Source organism: Ceratotherium simum, chromosome 15 (genome assembly GCF_057802395.1).
Source record: "Ceratotherium simum simum isolate JZ-2026a chromosome 15, ASM5780239v1, whole genome shotgun sequence".
Taxonomy (NCBI): Eukaryota; Metazoa; Chordata; class Mammalia; order Perissodactyla; family Rhinocerotidae; genus Ceratotherium; species Ceratotherium simum.
In genome coordinates, this window is record NC_141914.1 from 5,092,599 (window position 1) to 5,109,992 (window position 17,394).

General features: G+C 40.7%; 1 protein-coding gene across 3 annotated transcripts in view; it reads left to right on the plus strand.

Annotated features, from left to right (window-relative positions):
- Nucleotides 1-1,077: 1,077 nt before the first annotated feature.
- Nucleotides 1,078-17,394, plus strand: part of TBC1D23 (TBC1 domain family member 23) — a 54,684-nt gene continuing 38,367 nt past the window's right edge. For 2 of the 3 annotated variants that reach the window (XM_087439501.1, XM_087439502.1), the window contains exon 1: nucleotides 9,545-9,600. In XM_087439501.1, coding sequence (XP_087295627.1) covers nucleotides 9,560-9,600 — 41 coding nt within the window. In that variant the 5' untranslated portion in view covers nucleotides 9,545-9,559. Of the gene's footprint in view, nucleotides 1,345-9,544; nucleotides 9,601-17,394 lie in introns of those variants that run through there. The other variant, XM_004439951.3, reaches the window with a different exon arrangement.

Sequence of the window (17,394 nt, forward strand, 5' to 3'; positions counted from 1 at the left end):
CGGGAAGGACAGAGCCTCTGTCCCCCAGTCTCTGCGGGAGGACAGAATCCTAACTGTGAAAACTGCCAGCTTGCAGACACAGCTGCCCTGACCAACTCTTTGCAATGTTTCCCTTCTCTGCTTCTCACGAGCCCCGGCTCTGCCCCCTCCCTCACTCTAATCCATCACCTCCGCGCACATGGGAATGGAGCTCAGCTCTGTCCCTACTGTCGGGAGTTTCTGGACAAAATCTGTTTTCACTACTCCAATGTCTGGCTGTGTTCATCTTTGAGAACTGCCATTCTGACTTTTCTATATATCATTCCCCTGCATTTTTTAAAAGCACATAGGCATCTATTCATAAACAATACATTGTCTTGCCTATTTTTAATGCCAAATATAAATGACACCATCCTTTATCTATCCTTCCGCAATGTTTCATTCATTTAACATCACATTTTTCAAATTTATCCTTATCGTCACACGCAGCTCTACTTCATCAGTGATGGTTCCAGGCCTTGCCAAGCATTTCCCCAGGTGCGTCCTCCCGAGCCTGCGCCCAGCCCCCGGCCCGGGAAGGGTCAAAGGGAGACGGGGCGGGCTTCGCGGGCGCGTGGGCCAACCTGGACGGGGGGAGAAGGGGAAGTAGGCCGGGAAGAGGAGAAACGGGCAGCGCTCCCTCTTGGAACTCGGAGAGTTCTGGAATTTAAATTTGGACTTGACCTTCCAGGTTGTCAGGAAGATACATTTATAAAGGTGGGAGGCTAGAACATCTTTCCTTTACCGTTTAGCTTTAAAGAACTTTTGAGCATTCAAACATAAAGTACGTGGCCTCCCAAATAGGAGTGGGCGTGCCCGTCCTTACACCCACTCTTTCCCCCAGCCCAGTTGCTGAGGAGGAGGTGACTGACAGACTGCCACACCCCCTCCCCTCCTCTCTCCACTACTCGGGACTCAATCCCGACTTCGTTAAGCACGACCCGGAGACGGAACAAGGACGCTCGCCACACGCCGGGACAAGGCGTCCTCTGGACGCGCTCCCTCACCAGGCTCCGCCCACTCCGCCTGGCGCGGCCCCGCGGCATCCTGGGACATGTAGTCTTGAGAGGGGCAGCGCCTCCACCAACTCTGCTTCCCCTGCCGCCTTCCGCCCTCGGACGCCGTGACAGAGCGTCGCTCGGCTCCTCCGTGTTTCATTCCCTCTCCAAAAGCTCAGTCCCAGACTTCCGAGGGCCTTTTACGACATTGGGTCTTGGAGTCGGTCTCGGCGCCGGGTCCACTTTTCGGCAAAGTGACGTGGACGTCAACAGCAATGGCGGAAGGAGAAGAGGTCCTGCGGCTGCCAGCGCCGGGCGGCGACAGCTGGTGAGGGAACGCCCGGGCTGTTATCACTGCCCCTCTCCTCTCCCTGCCCACCGCCCCGGCCGTCCCTGAGGCACCGGCGGGCGCCGGCACGGCACGGGGAGACCCGTCCTTGACCAGGTCCAGCGCCCGGCCCCGCCCCCGCCGCCGGTGCCCTCGGCCAGCCCGGTCCTGCGGGGGGCCGCGGTCGAGTCGGAGGGACGGTGTCATCCAGGGACCGGGCTTCACTTCGGTCTTCCCGCTTCGTCCGCCGGCGTCCAGAACGTGCTGGAGAGGGTGGCTTCGTGGCGAGTGTGGCCGGAGCCCTGGCGGGGCGTGAGGGTGGGCTGGCTGGGAAGGAAGTTTCGCGGAGGCAGGTGGGAGGCACCGGGATGCCTTTTGAAGGGGAGGTCTCTTGAAATGACGCGCGACCTTTGCCTGAGGGTTCAGAGGCTGAGAGAGACGCCCGGGGAGGACCCCTCCCCCATGGTCGAGGTATTTCTTATCCTAGTTCTTGTTTCTCGTTTCGCGTCCCGACGGTTTCCACCGTTCTCTCAAGAGTCGTCTTTTTCCTTGCTGCCGCTGTGTCCGCAGCTCGGTCCTCACGGCTGTGGGTGCTCCCCCGCCTTCGCTTGCTGACCTGGTTTACACTCGGGCTTGTGGGGAGGGCCGCCAATGATTTTTGGTAGACTTCAGTCACCCAGTGTCGTTATTCTGTGGGAAAGGCCCAGCCTTTTGAAATAGTTGATCTTCACAATACACTTAGGGCCAACGGCATTAAAAAAAAAAAAAGGAACCTTTAGAGGCTTGTCGAATTTTTACAGTTGATCTAAGGGCTTGACCACATGTATTAGTTTTACATTTGCTTGTTCATCATATTATATATGTACAGGTCACTGGCACTCTGCCTAAAAATGATAATGTTTGTAGACATGGACTTTAATCCCTGGGAAAGAAATGGAAATTGCTGAAAGGGATAGATAATACAGGAATTGAGAAATTCAGCGCTCAGCAGACGTCAAGCATCACCCTAGTGCGTATACTCTCCACGGTGTAGGAGGAAAAATTATGGTGACCTGGATGTAGTTTCTTTCCTCAATTTGGTTGTATTGGAGTTGGGGAGCTGTGACGGGTACACTGAGTAACAAGGTTAAATTGATCCAGTTCTTTGGGACTGTGAATAAAAGTGTTATGAGAGTTCATGGGGGCAGAAACCACTCACTTGGAGTCACTGGGGAAAGCTTCGTGAAGCAGAGGTGTTGGAGTTAGGCCTTGAAGAATGAGTAAAGTTTAGACCAGCGTGTGAGCCGCATATGTAATTTAAAATTTTCTGGTAGCCATTTAAAAAGAAACAAGTGAAATTAATTTTATTTATTTCATTTAATCGAATATATCCAAAATATTATTTCAACATTTAATCATTATTTTAAAAATCAGATAATTTTACATCTTTTTTGTACTAAGCCTTCAAAATCCAAGGTGTCTTTTACATTTATGCTAGGTCTCAATTCGGTCTAGCAGCATTTCAAATGTTAAATAGCCGCACACAGGGCTAGTGGCTAACAGTGGATAGTGCGGTCAGATGAACCGATGGGAAGGGCCTCTGAATGGAGTAACAGCATGAGCAAGGACACAGGCAAGAAAACTAATGATGTGTTTGGAGAGTAGTGACTAGAACTTCATGAAGTTTGCTGTTTTGGAGGAGTGAATCGTTGTATCATAAACTGGCTGTAATCAGCTGATTGAAGGCCACCAGGGGACGTGTTTCTAGAGTTAAGGTGTCTTTGAGGAATTCTTAGGTTAGGAGGATTGTGAGCATGCGTCTGTTTCCAGGGCCAAGGAACATGGAGTGAATGGTTGCTCGAGGTGGCATTTGTTCTCTTCCAGGCTTGCTGTCTCTTTGGCGTGGCTTTGTGTTTTTGCTTTTTTTATTTTCATGAATGAAGGAAACCTGAGGTGTTCTGTGGTTTCTACTCTCCCTCCATTCCCTGTTAATCTTTCTCCTTTTTCTCTACTCGCTCCACTCACTGGTCCCCTAGAAGTGAGTTCGAATAGTCAGAAAAGATGTTCGCATTTGGAGCCATGGGTTCAGTAAAGCCTCTGCTCTTAGAGTGCTTGGTGAATGGGTTGTTATGGAATGGGGAGGCTTTACTCTTTTTTTAAAAAAATGCTGTCACATTTTTACTGTAACTTTTTCAGTTGGAAATTTTTCTGAAATGTGTTATACATCTCATTGCCTAACCTAAACTCATCTTAGTGACTTAGGGTTATTCAGTTTACAAATGTAAGTGTATGAGACTAAAACTAGGTCCCTGTCCTCCAGGAATTTGTGGACTACTTAGAGGAGGCACATTTAAAATTTTTTTTTCCCCCCAAGGCCCCAGTAGATAGTTGTATGTCATAGCTGCACATTCTTATAGTTGGTGTATGTGGGACGTGGCCTCAGCATGGCTGGACAAGCGGTGCATCGGTGCGCGCCTGGGATCCAAACCCGGGCCACCAGCAGCGGAGCGCGCGCACTTAACCGCTAAGCCACGGGGCCGGCCCAAGAGGAGGCACATTTAAGGACATCAATTACTGCTATACTTCTGGAATACAGTGAGACCTCTAGGGCCTATCTGGGCAGATAGGGTAGATTGTTGCTGTGTTAAATGGCCCCATGCCGCCATCCCTTTTTGAGATTGCTTTTTATTAGTTTTTCCCATTTTCTTTCTTTCTTGTTAGTGGTATCCCGCAGTTTGTTCCTAATCTGTGAAAGTAGGTAGCTGAACTTGTTAAAATTGTGTATATACTTGTAAAAAGGCTCAGGATGGGGCTTGAAGATCTTACAAGTACAAGATGTCACTTTTACTTATTTACTGGTTTTCAGTTATGTTCTGGATCAGTGCTTCTCAAAATTTAAATGTGCAGTGGGATTACCTGGAAGTCCTGTGAAAATGCAGATTCTGATTCAGTAGATGTGCTTGGGATTCTGTATTTCTGACTGACTGATGAGCTCCTGCGTGATGGCAATTCTGCCAGTTCATGGCCCACACTGTAGTTAGCAAGGTTCTAGATGATGTGTCTCTCAGAATGAGCTGCTCAGAGGAATTTATCTCTATATGTTATGTAATATATGTTATACTGTATCACCTGACTTGTCTATATTATAACTTATCTGGTTACATGGTTTAGCTCTTTAGATAGGGAACTTCTTCTCAAGGGCAGTAACTGATAGCAGGTGGCTCAGTAGATGTTGATTATCTGAATGTGCGTGAATGAGTACCGACTTCTGTAAAATCATGTGCAATAACATGCCAAGCTGTCATTTCATGCATATTTTTTGACTCCAGTGCTTTTGTGAGCTGTGTAATTGTCTATTGGTATAATGCTCACTTTTTACGGAAAGCCAGGGTTATCAGAAACTGCCTCAGCTCTCAAACTTTCTGAAACTGCAGCCATGTCAGCTCAGAGGGTGTGGGGAAACCCTTGTAAACATGTTTACAGTTAGTTTGAAATGATTTAAATTAAATTAAAAAATTAGTATAAGCTACAGGTTTTTAAAATCAAACAAATGTGAAATTATTACAGTTAAAAGACTGGTAATTACTCTTCCTCATATTGAAGGAACCAGCTTTGGATTTGAACATAAGTTCTCATTTTCTGAGGCTTTTTTCCTGAAATAATTCCTAAAGATCTAAAGTCATGATTAAAAAATTTTTTTTTGGTATAATCATTAATTATACAACAACTGTTGGTATTCTGATTTTGTTTAGTTTAAAATTTTTGTATAATATTCACTTTAAGGTCAGGATTTTAATTTATTGCTAAACTCTTCTTAAACTATCGCTGAACTTTTCTTAAAATTGTAAAAGTATCAGTTCCATAAAGAAGCTTCTATTGTTGTTAATTTGAGATGTGAATAGGAATTGTTTTGAGAGTAATAGGGTCTTGTTTCAGTTTTGCGCACTTTGTAAATAGTGTTCTCAGTGCTTCCTATTTCATAAGCATTGAAATAAGAGGAGAGATTTAAAATGTCACCTGAGTAGGTGATTGCAGTTTCAGACATGATATAATCAATAAAGAAATACATTTAATATGAAAGTGAATGGGGCCGGCTCCGTGGCTTAGCGGTTAAGTGTGCTCGCTCCGCTGCTGGCGGCCCGGGTTTGGATCCCGGGCGCCCACCGACGCACTGGTTCTCTGGCCATGATGAGGCCACGTCCCATATACAGCAACTAGAAGGATGTGCAGCTGTGACATACAACTATCTACTGGGGCTTTGGGGAAAAAAATAAATTAAAAAAATTATAAATTATAAAAATAATAATAATATGAAAGAGAATGGAGGAATTTAAGAACAATATTGACAGCTTGGTGTTCCAGAAAGACTAGGTATTACCTTAGGAAAAATGAAGAGAAGATGAATCTTACTGTCCTGAATTAGTGGTTTTTAAGTGATAACTATTGATTTTGTAAACTAGACATATAGGGGAGACAAAGATCAGAAATTAAGAAGACTTGTCTTGTTTATACTATTTACGTTAATGCTTTTATTATAATTCAGGTTTTCCTGTTTTTAGAGGTGATTCCTAAACAATAATTGACTTCTAGGATTTTGTGTCTGTTTTAATATCCATAGGTAAGAGTTAGTGATTGGTTTTTGCATGCTAAAGAAATGTATTCAGTTAACTTTTTTCCGTGTATTTGTCCTCACTGCAGAGAGTACAGGTGCGTTCCTTATCTAAGTACAGTGAGGCAGTTCAGGTCATTCTGGAGTGCCCCACTAAGTGTCCTGCAGTACACAGCCAACTTATGAGTAGGTGTCTTCTGAACAGAGTTGGTAAGATATACTTGGCAAATTATTTCTGCTGCTCATGCTGAAATGTGGATTCCAGTTGGTATAAACCAAAGACAGTGCCCTCCCTCGTGTGTCAAAAAGCAAAAGAGAGTTTAGCAAAGCACTCATAATTCATTCAGCAAACATTAACTAAATACTGGTTATATTCAAGCTGCTATGTAGTGCTTCAGAAAAACATTGAAACATTTAACACCAGAGCTGTGTATTGTTCTGCCTTGCTTGGACACTTCAATTTTTCATCATTTTAGCCCTAGGAATAACATGTACAGAAATCTTCTGAAGGTATCTAAATACTGGTGTTTTTGGAACTTACATGCTGTAGCAGAGTAGAGTAGGATTATACAGCTTGAAAAGGGGCAGTGGTTGAAGTGACTTATTTAGGTATTGAGAATTACAAATGGAAAACAAATCAGTCCCTTCTGTTAGGCTCATGAGAGCAAATTGTTTCCTGTGGAAGTGCCGGAGCAGGAAGTCAAGGACCAATGAAAAGAAAACCCATTTCCTGACATTGTGTTTGTTTTTAAGGGTCTGTCTTTACCTTTTGACCTGAGCTGAGAAAATGATGACTAACTAAATCATTTGTTTCCAGTCTTCTTCCTTTTTCTTGAAAGTTAAAGGAGTTTTTTCTCATTTCATAGTTTGGTGGAGACGCTGTAGTGTGTGCTTTTCTTTGAAGCAGCTGTTACATGAAACTAATTGCTCTGGTAGTATTTAATAATTTCAGCAGGAAGATATAAGATATGTACATCTCATTTGGCTTTTACCACAGTTGTGTGGAAAAGGGAAGTTGTTTTTATTTTTTTTTGTGTGAGGAGATCAGCCTTGTGCTAACATCTGCCAATCCTCCTCTTTTTGCTGAGGAAGACTGGCCCTGGGCTAACATCTATGCCCATCTTCCTCCACTTTATATGGGACGCCGCCACAGCATGGCTTGCCAAGCAGTGCGTTGGTGCATGCCCGGCTTGCCAAGCAGTGCATCCGTGCACGCCTGGTTCGCCAAGCAGTGCGTTGGTGCGCGCCCGGGATCCAAACCGGCGAGCCCCGGGCTGCCGCAGCAGAGTGCGCACACTTAACTGCTTACGCCCCTGGAAAAGGGAAGTTGTGACTTACTGTTGTTGCCTTGTTAGAGATGACAGGACAGGCTTAGGTGGTCAGACGACAAACCCACTTAGTGGAAGGAGCTTAAAGTCATGTCTCTCTAAGCCCTGTGCGCTTTCTAAAGTTGATTGCATATACATTATATATTTCACATGGACTTTAACAGACACCTAGGGAAAGCCCAATTAAAAATATGCTAATCCTATACTCAATCAACCATTTGAAAGACGCAGTATTCAGAGAGGTGCGTTGTTGAACATATGTATGTATTTGTTATCTGTGGCACCTATAAGGCTGTAAGAATATGCATAAGCTGTGTACCACATTGTGTCTCTTGCAGTTCATGATTGATATGGTGGGATATGATACAGAGCGTTATATACCATAGCTTTATACCTCTTTGGTTTTCATAATGTATTCTCATATCCCTTGCCAAAAATCATTAGTTTTTTTTGTGTGTGTGAGGAAGATTAGCCCTGAGCTAACATCTGTTGCGAATCCTCCTCTTTTTGCTGAGGAAGATCGGCCCTGGGCTAACATCCGTGCCCATCTTCCTCTAATATATTAGTTTTTTGATCTTAAGATATTATGGTTACATATATCATCTAGAATATATGTATGTAATATATGTTATGTAACTAAATGTATTTACATAATAAATTATATATTAAATATATGTAAATATATAATATAATTATACTATATGTATCTATATTGTATAAAATAGAATTGTAATTTATTTTGATTTATTTACAGTCTGAGAATACAACAGCAATATTTAATTAGAACATCTAAGCAGTTACACAGTTTTGATAATTTTATCATCTCCGTGATTTTTCTGTTGTTTTTAGTCAATGAGGTTGGAGAAATAAGAAACTTGCTTTTAAAATAACTCCTCGTAGGGCCGGCCCCGTGGCTTAGCGGTTAAGTGCGCGCGCTACTGCTTTGGTGAAGAAAAAAAACAACAGTGCATTTCTTTGTGCATTAAAAGTGCTGGAAAGTCACGTCATATGTATAGAAAAGAACAATGTGTTAGGGACTTTTTATTTTGAGAAAGCATGGAAGAGGAAAGGATTTAGAGCACTTTCTCAAGTTAACTTCTCATTAGTAGAGAAGATATTCTTCCATTTTGTAAGCAAAGTCTTACAGCAAATGCATTGCAACATCACACATACAGTAAAGTTATGAGGAGCTTTTTGTTTTGCTTGTTTGTGTTTTTGCTTAGGCAAAAATTCCTGAGTTTTTTCTTAGCAGAGGAAGGGGCACCATTAGTACCATTGGTGCAATTTGATCTACATGGATTATGGATCAAAAATAAGTCTGTGAAGATTTAAAGCATCTGTTCTGTTTGTAGTTAATTTTAGTACTTTACAGAGCAGCATTCTGTGATCTCTGTCTCCCTTGCCTATTGCGCAGTGCTGAAATACTGTAGCTATCAAGTTTGTTTGGCTTCTCAAGCTAAGAGGACTAATTTAGCACCTTCTTTACTTGGCACAAGATCCTGGCTAAACACAAATTCTGGAGAGCGTTACATTATTTGATAAGGAACTCTCCCAAAGCTGCTTTTGTGGATCTGATCCTGATACAGAGTTTCACTAATATTTTTAAGCTAGTGAATGGGGTGTTTTTTCCCTTGGCATTCAAACATACAACTTGTTAAGATGCTGTAGCAGGTGTGTCTGATTCTGACGAAAATCCAGATAACTTCAAGATTTCACAGTTATCAAATTGTGCTCTCACAGGCTATAAAGTGTCATGGTCATTTCTGAATGTGCCATCGTAGCATTTGTTGTTAGAAAGTTGTGATGGTTTGAGATTGGTATTTAAAAGTAAGTTGCACAGTACGTGTTATGGTCATTGAACTCCATCCATATCCACTGTACAAGTGAATATGTAACACAGTTGTCCTATTTCCATTTCTGCCAAATGTCACACAATATTCAGGAACTACTTAAGGGGTTTTGGTGTGGTAGTAATTTGTAACTAGCATGCTAACAAAAGTAACAAAGTAAGTTCAGACAAAGCTTTGGTGCTGATGTCTCATGACCTGGGGTATTAAGAAATAACCAGAAATGAGGTGGCACAAAGTAACTCATGAAACCACCTCTCATCATGTGCAACTTGCCACTGTTACTCCCTGTTACACAATTTGCTGGTGCTTACAACTAGTTAGCCAGTCATTTTTGAGTTTTAAATCATTGATCAGAGGCTTGTGCCTGGGTATAGTATATATACATGGGCAAGCTGGCCTGTCTTGGTTTAATCTGTGCTCATGGTGGTTTCCATTCTGAACAAATCTCGATGGACTGCACCTCAGAAAGAGCCACTCCCACCTCTGTTCAGTGAGTTTTAGATAATATGACTTGGGCTAAAGCCTTAGGATAGCCAGCTAGAGTATAAGCTACACAAGGGCGTGGCCTTGTTTGCTCACTGCTGGATCTCCAGTGCCTCACCCAGTGGCTAGCTTGTAGTGGGTGTTCAATACGTATTTATTGAAGATTTGAATAGAAGAATACTTTTGTCAGAGAAGGAAAGAATTCATAGCATGGGTAGAGAGAGGTATAGAAGAATTACTGGAAACTGAAGGAGAGTGTTCTAAGGAGAGAGTCTGACTTTGCAGAGTATGTAAGGAAGATGAGGACTGAGAAAGGCGACTGATGCCTTCTTGGAGCAGTTTTAGTAGAGCGACGGAGAGTTTGGGTGAATGAGGAGAGAGGAACTGGGAATGAGGGGAGACTAGTTTTCAGGGAGTTGAGCTGTAAAGGGAAGGAGAGAGATGACTTTTTGAAAGGGAGTAGATCATGTGCAGGACCTTTTGAATAAGCAAATGTGGAAATATTTGAGGAAAGGAGAATAATAACCATGGCTATATTGTTCTTTGTATTTTTGAATGCTAGAAAAACCTTCAGTGATGATTTCTGAGTCCATTTTATCTCTCGGCTCTATTTAATACTGCTAGCCGACTCAGAGGTTTGAACAGTATCCTATGCAGCAGAAATAACATGTTTAAGATGTTTACATAGCAGGCTTTGGGCTTTTATTGATTTCTCCAGTAATGGAGCTTTTGTTTTCTTATTTAAATCAAACAATAATATATCTTCGACCCTGACCACTTTAAGACACAAAATTAATTTGAAAAAATTTGGTGATTGGGATTTCTCTGTAGTTTCTCTGTACTCTGCATTTAAGTTTAGGTGATTACATATATTCTAGGTCATAAGTGGTCTTTTTGAGCTACTATAATCTCACATTTTTTTTTATAATTACAAAAAAGTATTCAATTTTAAGAATTTTGAAAACCAGTGAAGTTGACTTAGCTTACTTAATGACTGAGAGGCTTCATGAATTAAAAAAATTTTTTTCCAATCTAGAAAACATCCTATCTTAAGTGTTTTGGAAATTTATCTCTATATGCTCAGGTGACAGAGTGCTGTTCTGAAATTGAATAGGCTATGGGAAATCATACAGGCCATCTAATAAGTTGCTGGAAATGATTGCTAATTGCTTAATTCTAGGACTGTTTCATTATTTCATTGTGAATACTTTCTGTTTTTTAAAGAAACATTTATTGAGTGCTTATTTTGTCCTTAAACATTTATTCTTGACTAAATGAAGAGTGACTTAGTATTCCTAAACTCATGTTTTCTCTTGTCCTCTAATTTTAGTTTTTCTACATTTCACTGTTGTCTCATTTGTCTCTCAGGATTTGTGTCACGTGTCCCAAAATGGTTCATGTGAACAGCAGCTCACTCTTGTCTTTTGGAAAACAGTGAAGACTTCAGTGCCTCTGGAGTCTTGTATGGAGACTGTCCTGAAAGAGAAAGTGGGAAAGGACAGATTCCGGCAAGCTGTAGGCATTAAGGTGGAGTGGAGAGAGGAGGGGGAGGGAGGTTGTGGTAGAACAGAAGATGGTTCAGATGCTGTGTGAATACTCTCCACCTCTTTTGATTAGGTGCTGTGTGGTGCTTGCCCCATTCTATGAGTGAAGAAACTGGGTTTGTATCCTGGGTCATACAGCTGTTAAGTGTGTAGAGTCTGATGTCATGCTTTCTGATTTGAAATTTTATGCAATTTTCTCTATAGCACGTTGCCACTAAGCCTTTATGTACTTAGTTCTTGGTGCTTTTGCTGTTGAGCTGCCATGGCAACTATTTAGAAGTCTGTTCCTTTCCCACAATGGTAGTCAACAGGTACTTCTGTCAACTTGAGGAATTAAAGAGGCAAGGCAAGCTCCTATCCCCTTAACAACCTGAGGTGGGACCTGGCCCCTTCATAGGGATACACTCCCTTGACTGAAATGGAAAATGGGGGTTTGACACAGTAGCTTCCTCTTCAAGCCCTAAATTAAAGAGTCCCTAAACTTTTTCTGGTGAAGAGTTACTTTTTTTGTAACATTTTTATTGAGATATAATTTGTGTATCATAAAATTCACCCATTTAAAGTGTACAGTTCAGTGATTTTAGTATATTCACAGAGTTAAGCAATCATCACCATGATCTAAGTTTAGAATATTTTCATCACCCCAAAAAGAAACCCCATACCCATTAGCGGTCACTCTCATTCCCCTGTCACCCCAGGCCCCTGGCAACCACTCATCTACTTTCTGTCTCTATACATTTGCCTATTTTGGATATTTCATTTGAATGGAATCATATAATATGTGGTGTTTGTGTCTGATTTCTTTCACTTAGCATAATGTTTTCAAGGTTCATTCATGTATTGCATGTATCAGCACTTCATTCCTTTTTATTGCTGAGTAATAGTCCAGTGTATGAATGTGTCCCATTTTATTTATCTATTCATCAGGTGATGGACATGTGGATTGTTTCCACTTTTTGGCTGTTATGAATAATACTGTTATAAACAGTCATGTACAGGTGTTTTTTTGTGTGTGTGTGAGGAAGACTGGCTGTGAGCTAACATCTGTTGCCAATCTTCCTCTTTTTGCTTGAGGAAGATTGTCCCTGAGCTAACATCTGTGCCAGTCTTCCTCTATTTTATATGTGGGATGCTGCCACAGCATGGCATGATGAGCAGTTTGTAGGTCTGAGCTCAGGATTTGAACCTGTGAATCCCAAGCCGCCAAAGTGGAGTGTGCAAACTTAACTACTACACCACTGGGCTGGCCCTTGTCATTGCCTTTTTTAATGTGGTAAAATATACATAGCATAAAATTTACCATTTTAACACGTACAATTCAGTGACGTTAAGTACATTCGCAATGTTGTACAACCATCACCACTATCTGTTTCAAGAATTTTTCATCATCCCAAACAGAAACTCTGTATCTAATAAACAATAACTCCCCACTTCCCCCTACTCCAGCCCCTGGTAACCTCTACTCTACTTTCCATCTCTGTAAATTTGCCCATTTTAGGTACCTTTAGCTACCGTATAAGTGGAATCATATAATATTTGTCCTTTTGTGACTGGTTTATTTCACTTAGCATTTGTCTTTAGAATTCATCCATGTTGTAGCATGTGTCAGAATTTCCTTCCTTTTTAAGTCTGATTAATATTCCATTGTATGTATATACCACATTTTGTTTATCCATTCATCCATCAATGGACGTTTGGGTTGTTTCTAGTTTTTGGTTGTTATTAATAATTCTGCTATGATCATGGATGAACAAATATCTGTTTGAGTCCCTGTTTTCAGTTCTTTTGGGTGTATACCCAGAAGTGGAATTGCTAGATTATATGGTAATTCTATGTTTAACTTTTTAAGGAACTGCCTAACTTTTCCACTGTGGCTGCACCGTTTTACATTCCCACCAGCCATGCACAAGGATTCTAATTTCTCCACATCCTTGCCCTTTTTTTTGATACTGGCCGTCCACCTTTGGCTGTTGTAAATAGTGCTGTTGTGAACATGGGTGTACAACGGTCTGTTCGAGTTCCTGCTTCCACTTCCTTTGAGTATATACCCAGAAGTAGAATTGCTGGATCATATGGTAATTCTATTTTTTAATTTTTTGAGGAATAGCCATACTGTTTTCCATGGTGGCTACACCATTTCCATTCACAAAAACAGTGCATAGGGATCCAGTTTCTCCACATTGTTGCCAACACTCATTTTCTGTTTTTTGGATAATAGCCATCCTAATGAGTGTGAAGTTTTAATAGACTTGATTTTTAAATTCTTCTAGACCTTCTTAGGATGGATAAATAATTAATAAACAGAATATATATGCATCATACACTTAACCAGTTAAACTATCAATATTTATGTTCAAAATTGAGTCATAATAGCCAAAAAGTTGAAACAATTCAATGTCCATTAATTGATGAATGGATAAATAAAATATAGTATATACATACAATGGAATATTATTTGGTGAAAAAAACCATTTACTGATACATGCTACAATATAGATAGACCTTGAAAATGTTATGCTAAGTGAAAGAAACAAGACACAAAGACCACATTATGATTCCGTATGTAAAATGTCCAGGGCCGGCCCCGTGGCTTAGCGGTTAAGTGCGTGCTCCGCTGCTGGCGGCCCGGGTTGGGATCCTGGGCGCGCACCGACGCACCGCTTCTCCAGCCATGCTGAGGCCGCGTCCCACATACAGCAACTAGAAGGATGTGCAGCTATGACATACAGCTATCTACTGGGGCTTTGGGGGGAAAAATAAATAAATAAATAAAATTAAAATGTCCAGAATAGGTAAATGTGTAGAAACAGAAAGTAAATCATTGGTTACCAGGGGCTGGGAGCAGGGTGGAGAGGAATGGAGGATGGCTGATAGTGGATAAGAGGTTTAAGGGCAGAAAGATGTAAAAAAATTTGGGAGATGAACTGAGTCTTGTTTTCATCTCTTATTTGGAGTGTATACAATTAAAGTTTTCATAAATTTTGAAATTATAGGGAAAAGAAGTTTTTAGAACGTGGTTAGGGGAAAACAGAATTTAGAAAAAAGTGTAAGATCTGGTTATTTTTTCCTAGTGGCAGATTTTCTGTAACTTTTTAAGTTTTGGGATCACAACATATATAATCTAGTTGCTTTTTTTTTTTTATATATAATTTTATTTATTTATTTATTTTCCCCCCAAAGCCCCAGTAGATAGTTGTATGTCATAGCTGCACATCCTTCTAGTTGCTGTATGTGGGACACGGCCTCAGCATGGCCGGAGAAGCGGTGCGTCGGTGCGCGCCCGGGATCCGAAGCCAGGCCGCCAGCAGCGGAGCGCACGCCCTTAACCGCTAAGCCGCAGGGCCGGCCCTCTAGTTGCTTTTAAAAATTATAATTTTGAATATGATTCAATGTATGGCTTATGCAGAAAATAATTACAACATTTCAAATTGAATTTATTAATCCTAGAACCGTTTAGAAATGCATATTTACTTTGGTAGTGCTTGCAAATTCATGTCCGTCCCACCCCCCACCCCAACCTTAACTTGCATTGTGCAATGCTCCATAGAAGTTACTCACCATTGGTTGAAGAAGAAAAATCTAATTCAATTGCTGGCTTAAATATATTAAACTTATAAATTTAGGCACTTTTTTTGCCTTGCTGTAATTCTAAAGCGCCTTGGGTTACAATGCTTAGATTAGGTGATTTTGCCACAAAACGTCAGCTGAGGGGAAATTCCGCTATGTTTTATTTAGGTTTTGAAAATATGTCATTGATAGATCATCAGCGGTAACCGATGTATATATTATACTAATGTATGTTATAGTTTCAATGTTGCAGAGTCAAGAAGAGATGCATTTCTGCTTCTTTCCAGCCCCAAAGCTTTGGATCTGCTCTGTCCTGAACCTTCTGAGCAAAGGAGACAGTTACTTATTTTTCATACTTACTGGGATAAGTGAACAAAGCCTATATACTTTTCTATTTTAAGACCTGTCTAAATGTCCAGTACATTTCTACCAACCTTTAGCTTGTAAGGTCAGTAAGAAGCTGCCATAATCAAAGAAGACTTACAAAAACCACAGCCCACGCAATCATACCCCACCAGACATGCGTTTTACTTTTGAATGTTAGATAGTGCTTGTTCAAAAGTAGAAAGAAACTTGCTTTAGGGGAAGGAAAATTCTACTTGAGAGCTAAAGGCCATAGAGTTCCTATCTCTTGATGGAATTTGATCCTTTTATAAATTATTTAACCTCACTATTTTCAGCTCTTTCACGACTTTTACAAGCACATTTGAAATGTCGAAGGGCTAACTGAACCTTTGAACACTTTGTTCAGAAGATAACGTTCTTTTTAATTATTTAGTTTGTGAGAAGTGCCTTTTACTATGTAAGGTGGAGCATTTTCTTGCTCGTGGTTGTACTGCTGGCGACCAAGTGTGTGGTTCCCTGGGGGCAGCATCAAAGAATCCAGCAGCAGCTGTGTCAACAGTGATGTGCTTATACGTTATTATGATTCGAAAAGTACATTGAGGATTGGGCGTTTTGCTCCAAAATACTAACTTTGTTGTCTGGAATAGTAAGGGGTTTGGCAAAGTTACTTCAAAAAGAAACCAAGAATTTTTGCACTGAAAAATGGAAAAATTCTAGTTCTTCGTTTATTTGGTAAAAGAATTTTATCTCATTAAGTGGTGTTTTCAGTTCATTTACACATTTAATCATTAAAAAATATGGTATTTATTCATCAAAGATTCCATTAAATTTTCTTTGTTTCATAGTTACAATCCTTCAAATTCTGACAGGCTGTCTTGTACATTTTGGCCAGAATAGAATAGATAAACCTCAGTCTTTATCAACTGTAGGCCTGAACTTTTTCTCACCAGGAATCTCTTTCCCTCACTCTCTCGTCCAACACTTTGGTGACCATGTAGCAAGAGAACAAAATGTGTCTTGTGTGATTACTAGTTATCTTCTTGTTCGCATAAATTTGTAGTAACTTTGTTAAAAAATCCTTCAAATTTGATCACTGCTTTTTTGTTGAATATGATCCCAAGTGATTACATTTTCATTTAATTCCTTTCCCTTAAGAGGGCATTACTTTAGGAAATTTATACATTTAAACTAATATTCTTGGGATTGCCATCAATAGGGAAGGTTTACATTATCTTAGAGAATGTGGAATGGGAGTAATTTATTTTCCTCAAAACCACAAAAATGTGACAAAATCCTGGTTTCCTGATCCTGGTGGAATTCTCTGCCTTTCAGGCTGCTTCATAGAATTTTAGAAACTGGCTGAGTTATGAATTTTTATTTGTATAGATTTCTTTTTTTTAAGATTTTATTTATTTATTTATTTTCCCCCCAGAGCCCCAGTAGATAGTTGTATGTCATAGCTGCACATCCTTCTAGTTGCTGTATGTGGGACGCGGCCTCAGCATGGCCGGAGAAGCGGTGCGTCAGTGCGCGCCCGGGATCCGAACCCGGGCCATCAGCAGCGGAGCGCGCACACTTAACCACTAAGCCACGGGGCCGGCCATATATAGATTTCTTATGTATTGTATACTAAAATTATAAACAATGACCAAAACCTGAGCTTTGGAGAATTCTGAGGGAATTAGTTATTTTAAGTGGTCATTTCCTACAAAACAATTCATACCTTTGTGAAAGTTTTTTAAAGAATTGTTATTTTAGGACCCAGCCCAGTGGCATAATGGTTAAGTTCGTGCGCTCCGCTTCGGCAGCCCGGGGTTCGTGGGTTTGGATCCCGCGTGCAGACCTACACAGTGCTTATCGAGCCATGCTGTGGAGGCATCCCACAAACAAAATAGAGAAAGATGGGCATAGATGTTAGCTCAGGGATGATTTTCCTCAAGCAAAAAGAGGAAGATGGGCAATGGATGTTAGCTGAGGGCTAATCTTCCTCACCAAAAAAAAAAAAATTGTTATTTTAACCATATACAAAGGAAAATAAAATGTATTTCATACGTTTCTCCTTAAACGTAGTAGACTGAACATAACTGCTTGCCGATTTACTTGATAATTTACTTGATGTGGTATTATTTTGCTTTAGTATGTAATATAGTGATGGCATTAGAACTTTTTTTGTTCCTCTAACATTTATTGAATACTTAGTGTAAGCCAGGTGCTGCTCTAGGCATGATGTCTGTAGAGTTATGTGCTAAGTATTCCCATACTGCAGTTCCTTAAGTTCTTGGCTGCATTTTATGGTTTCTCCTTCTGGTCACTATCTAGCATAATGTTAAGAGCATAAATTCTGG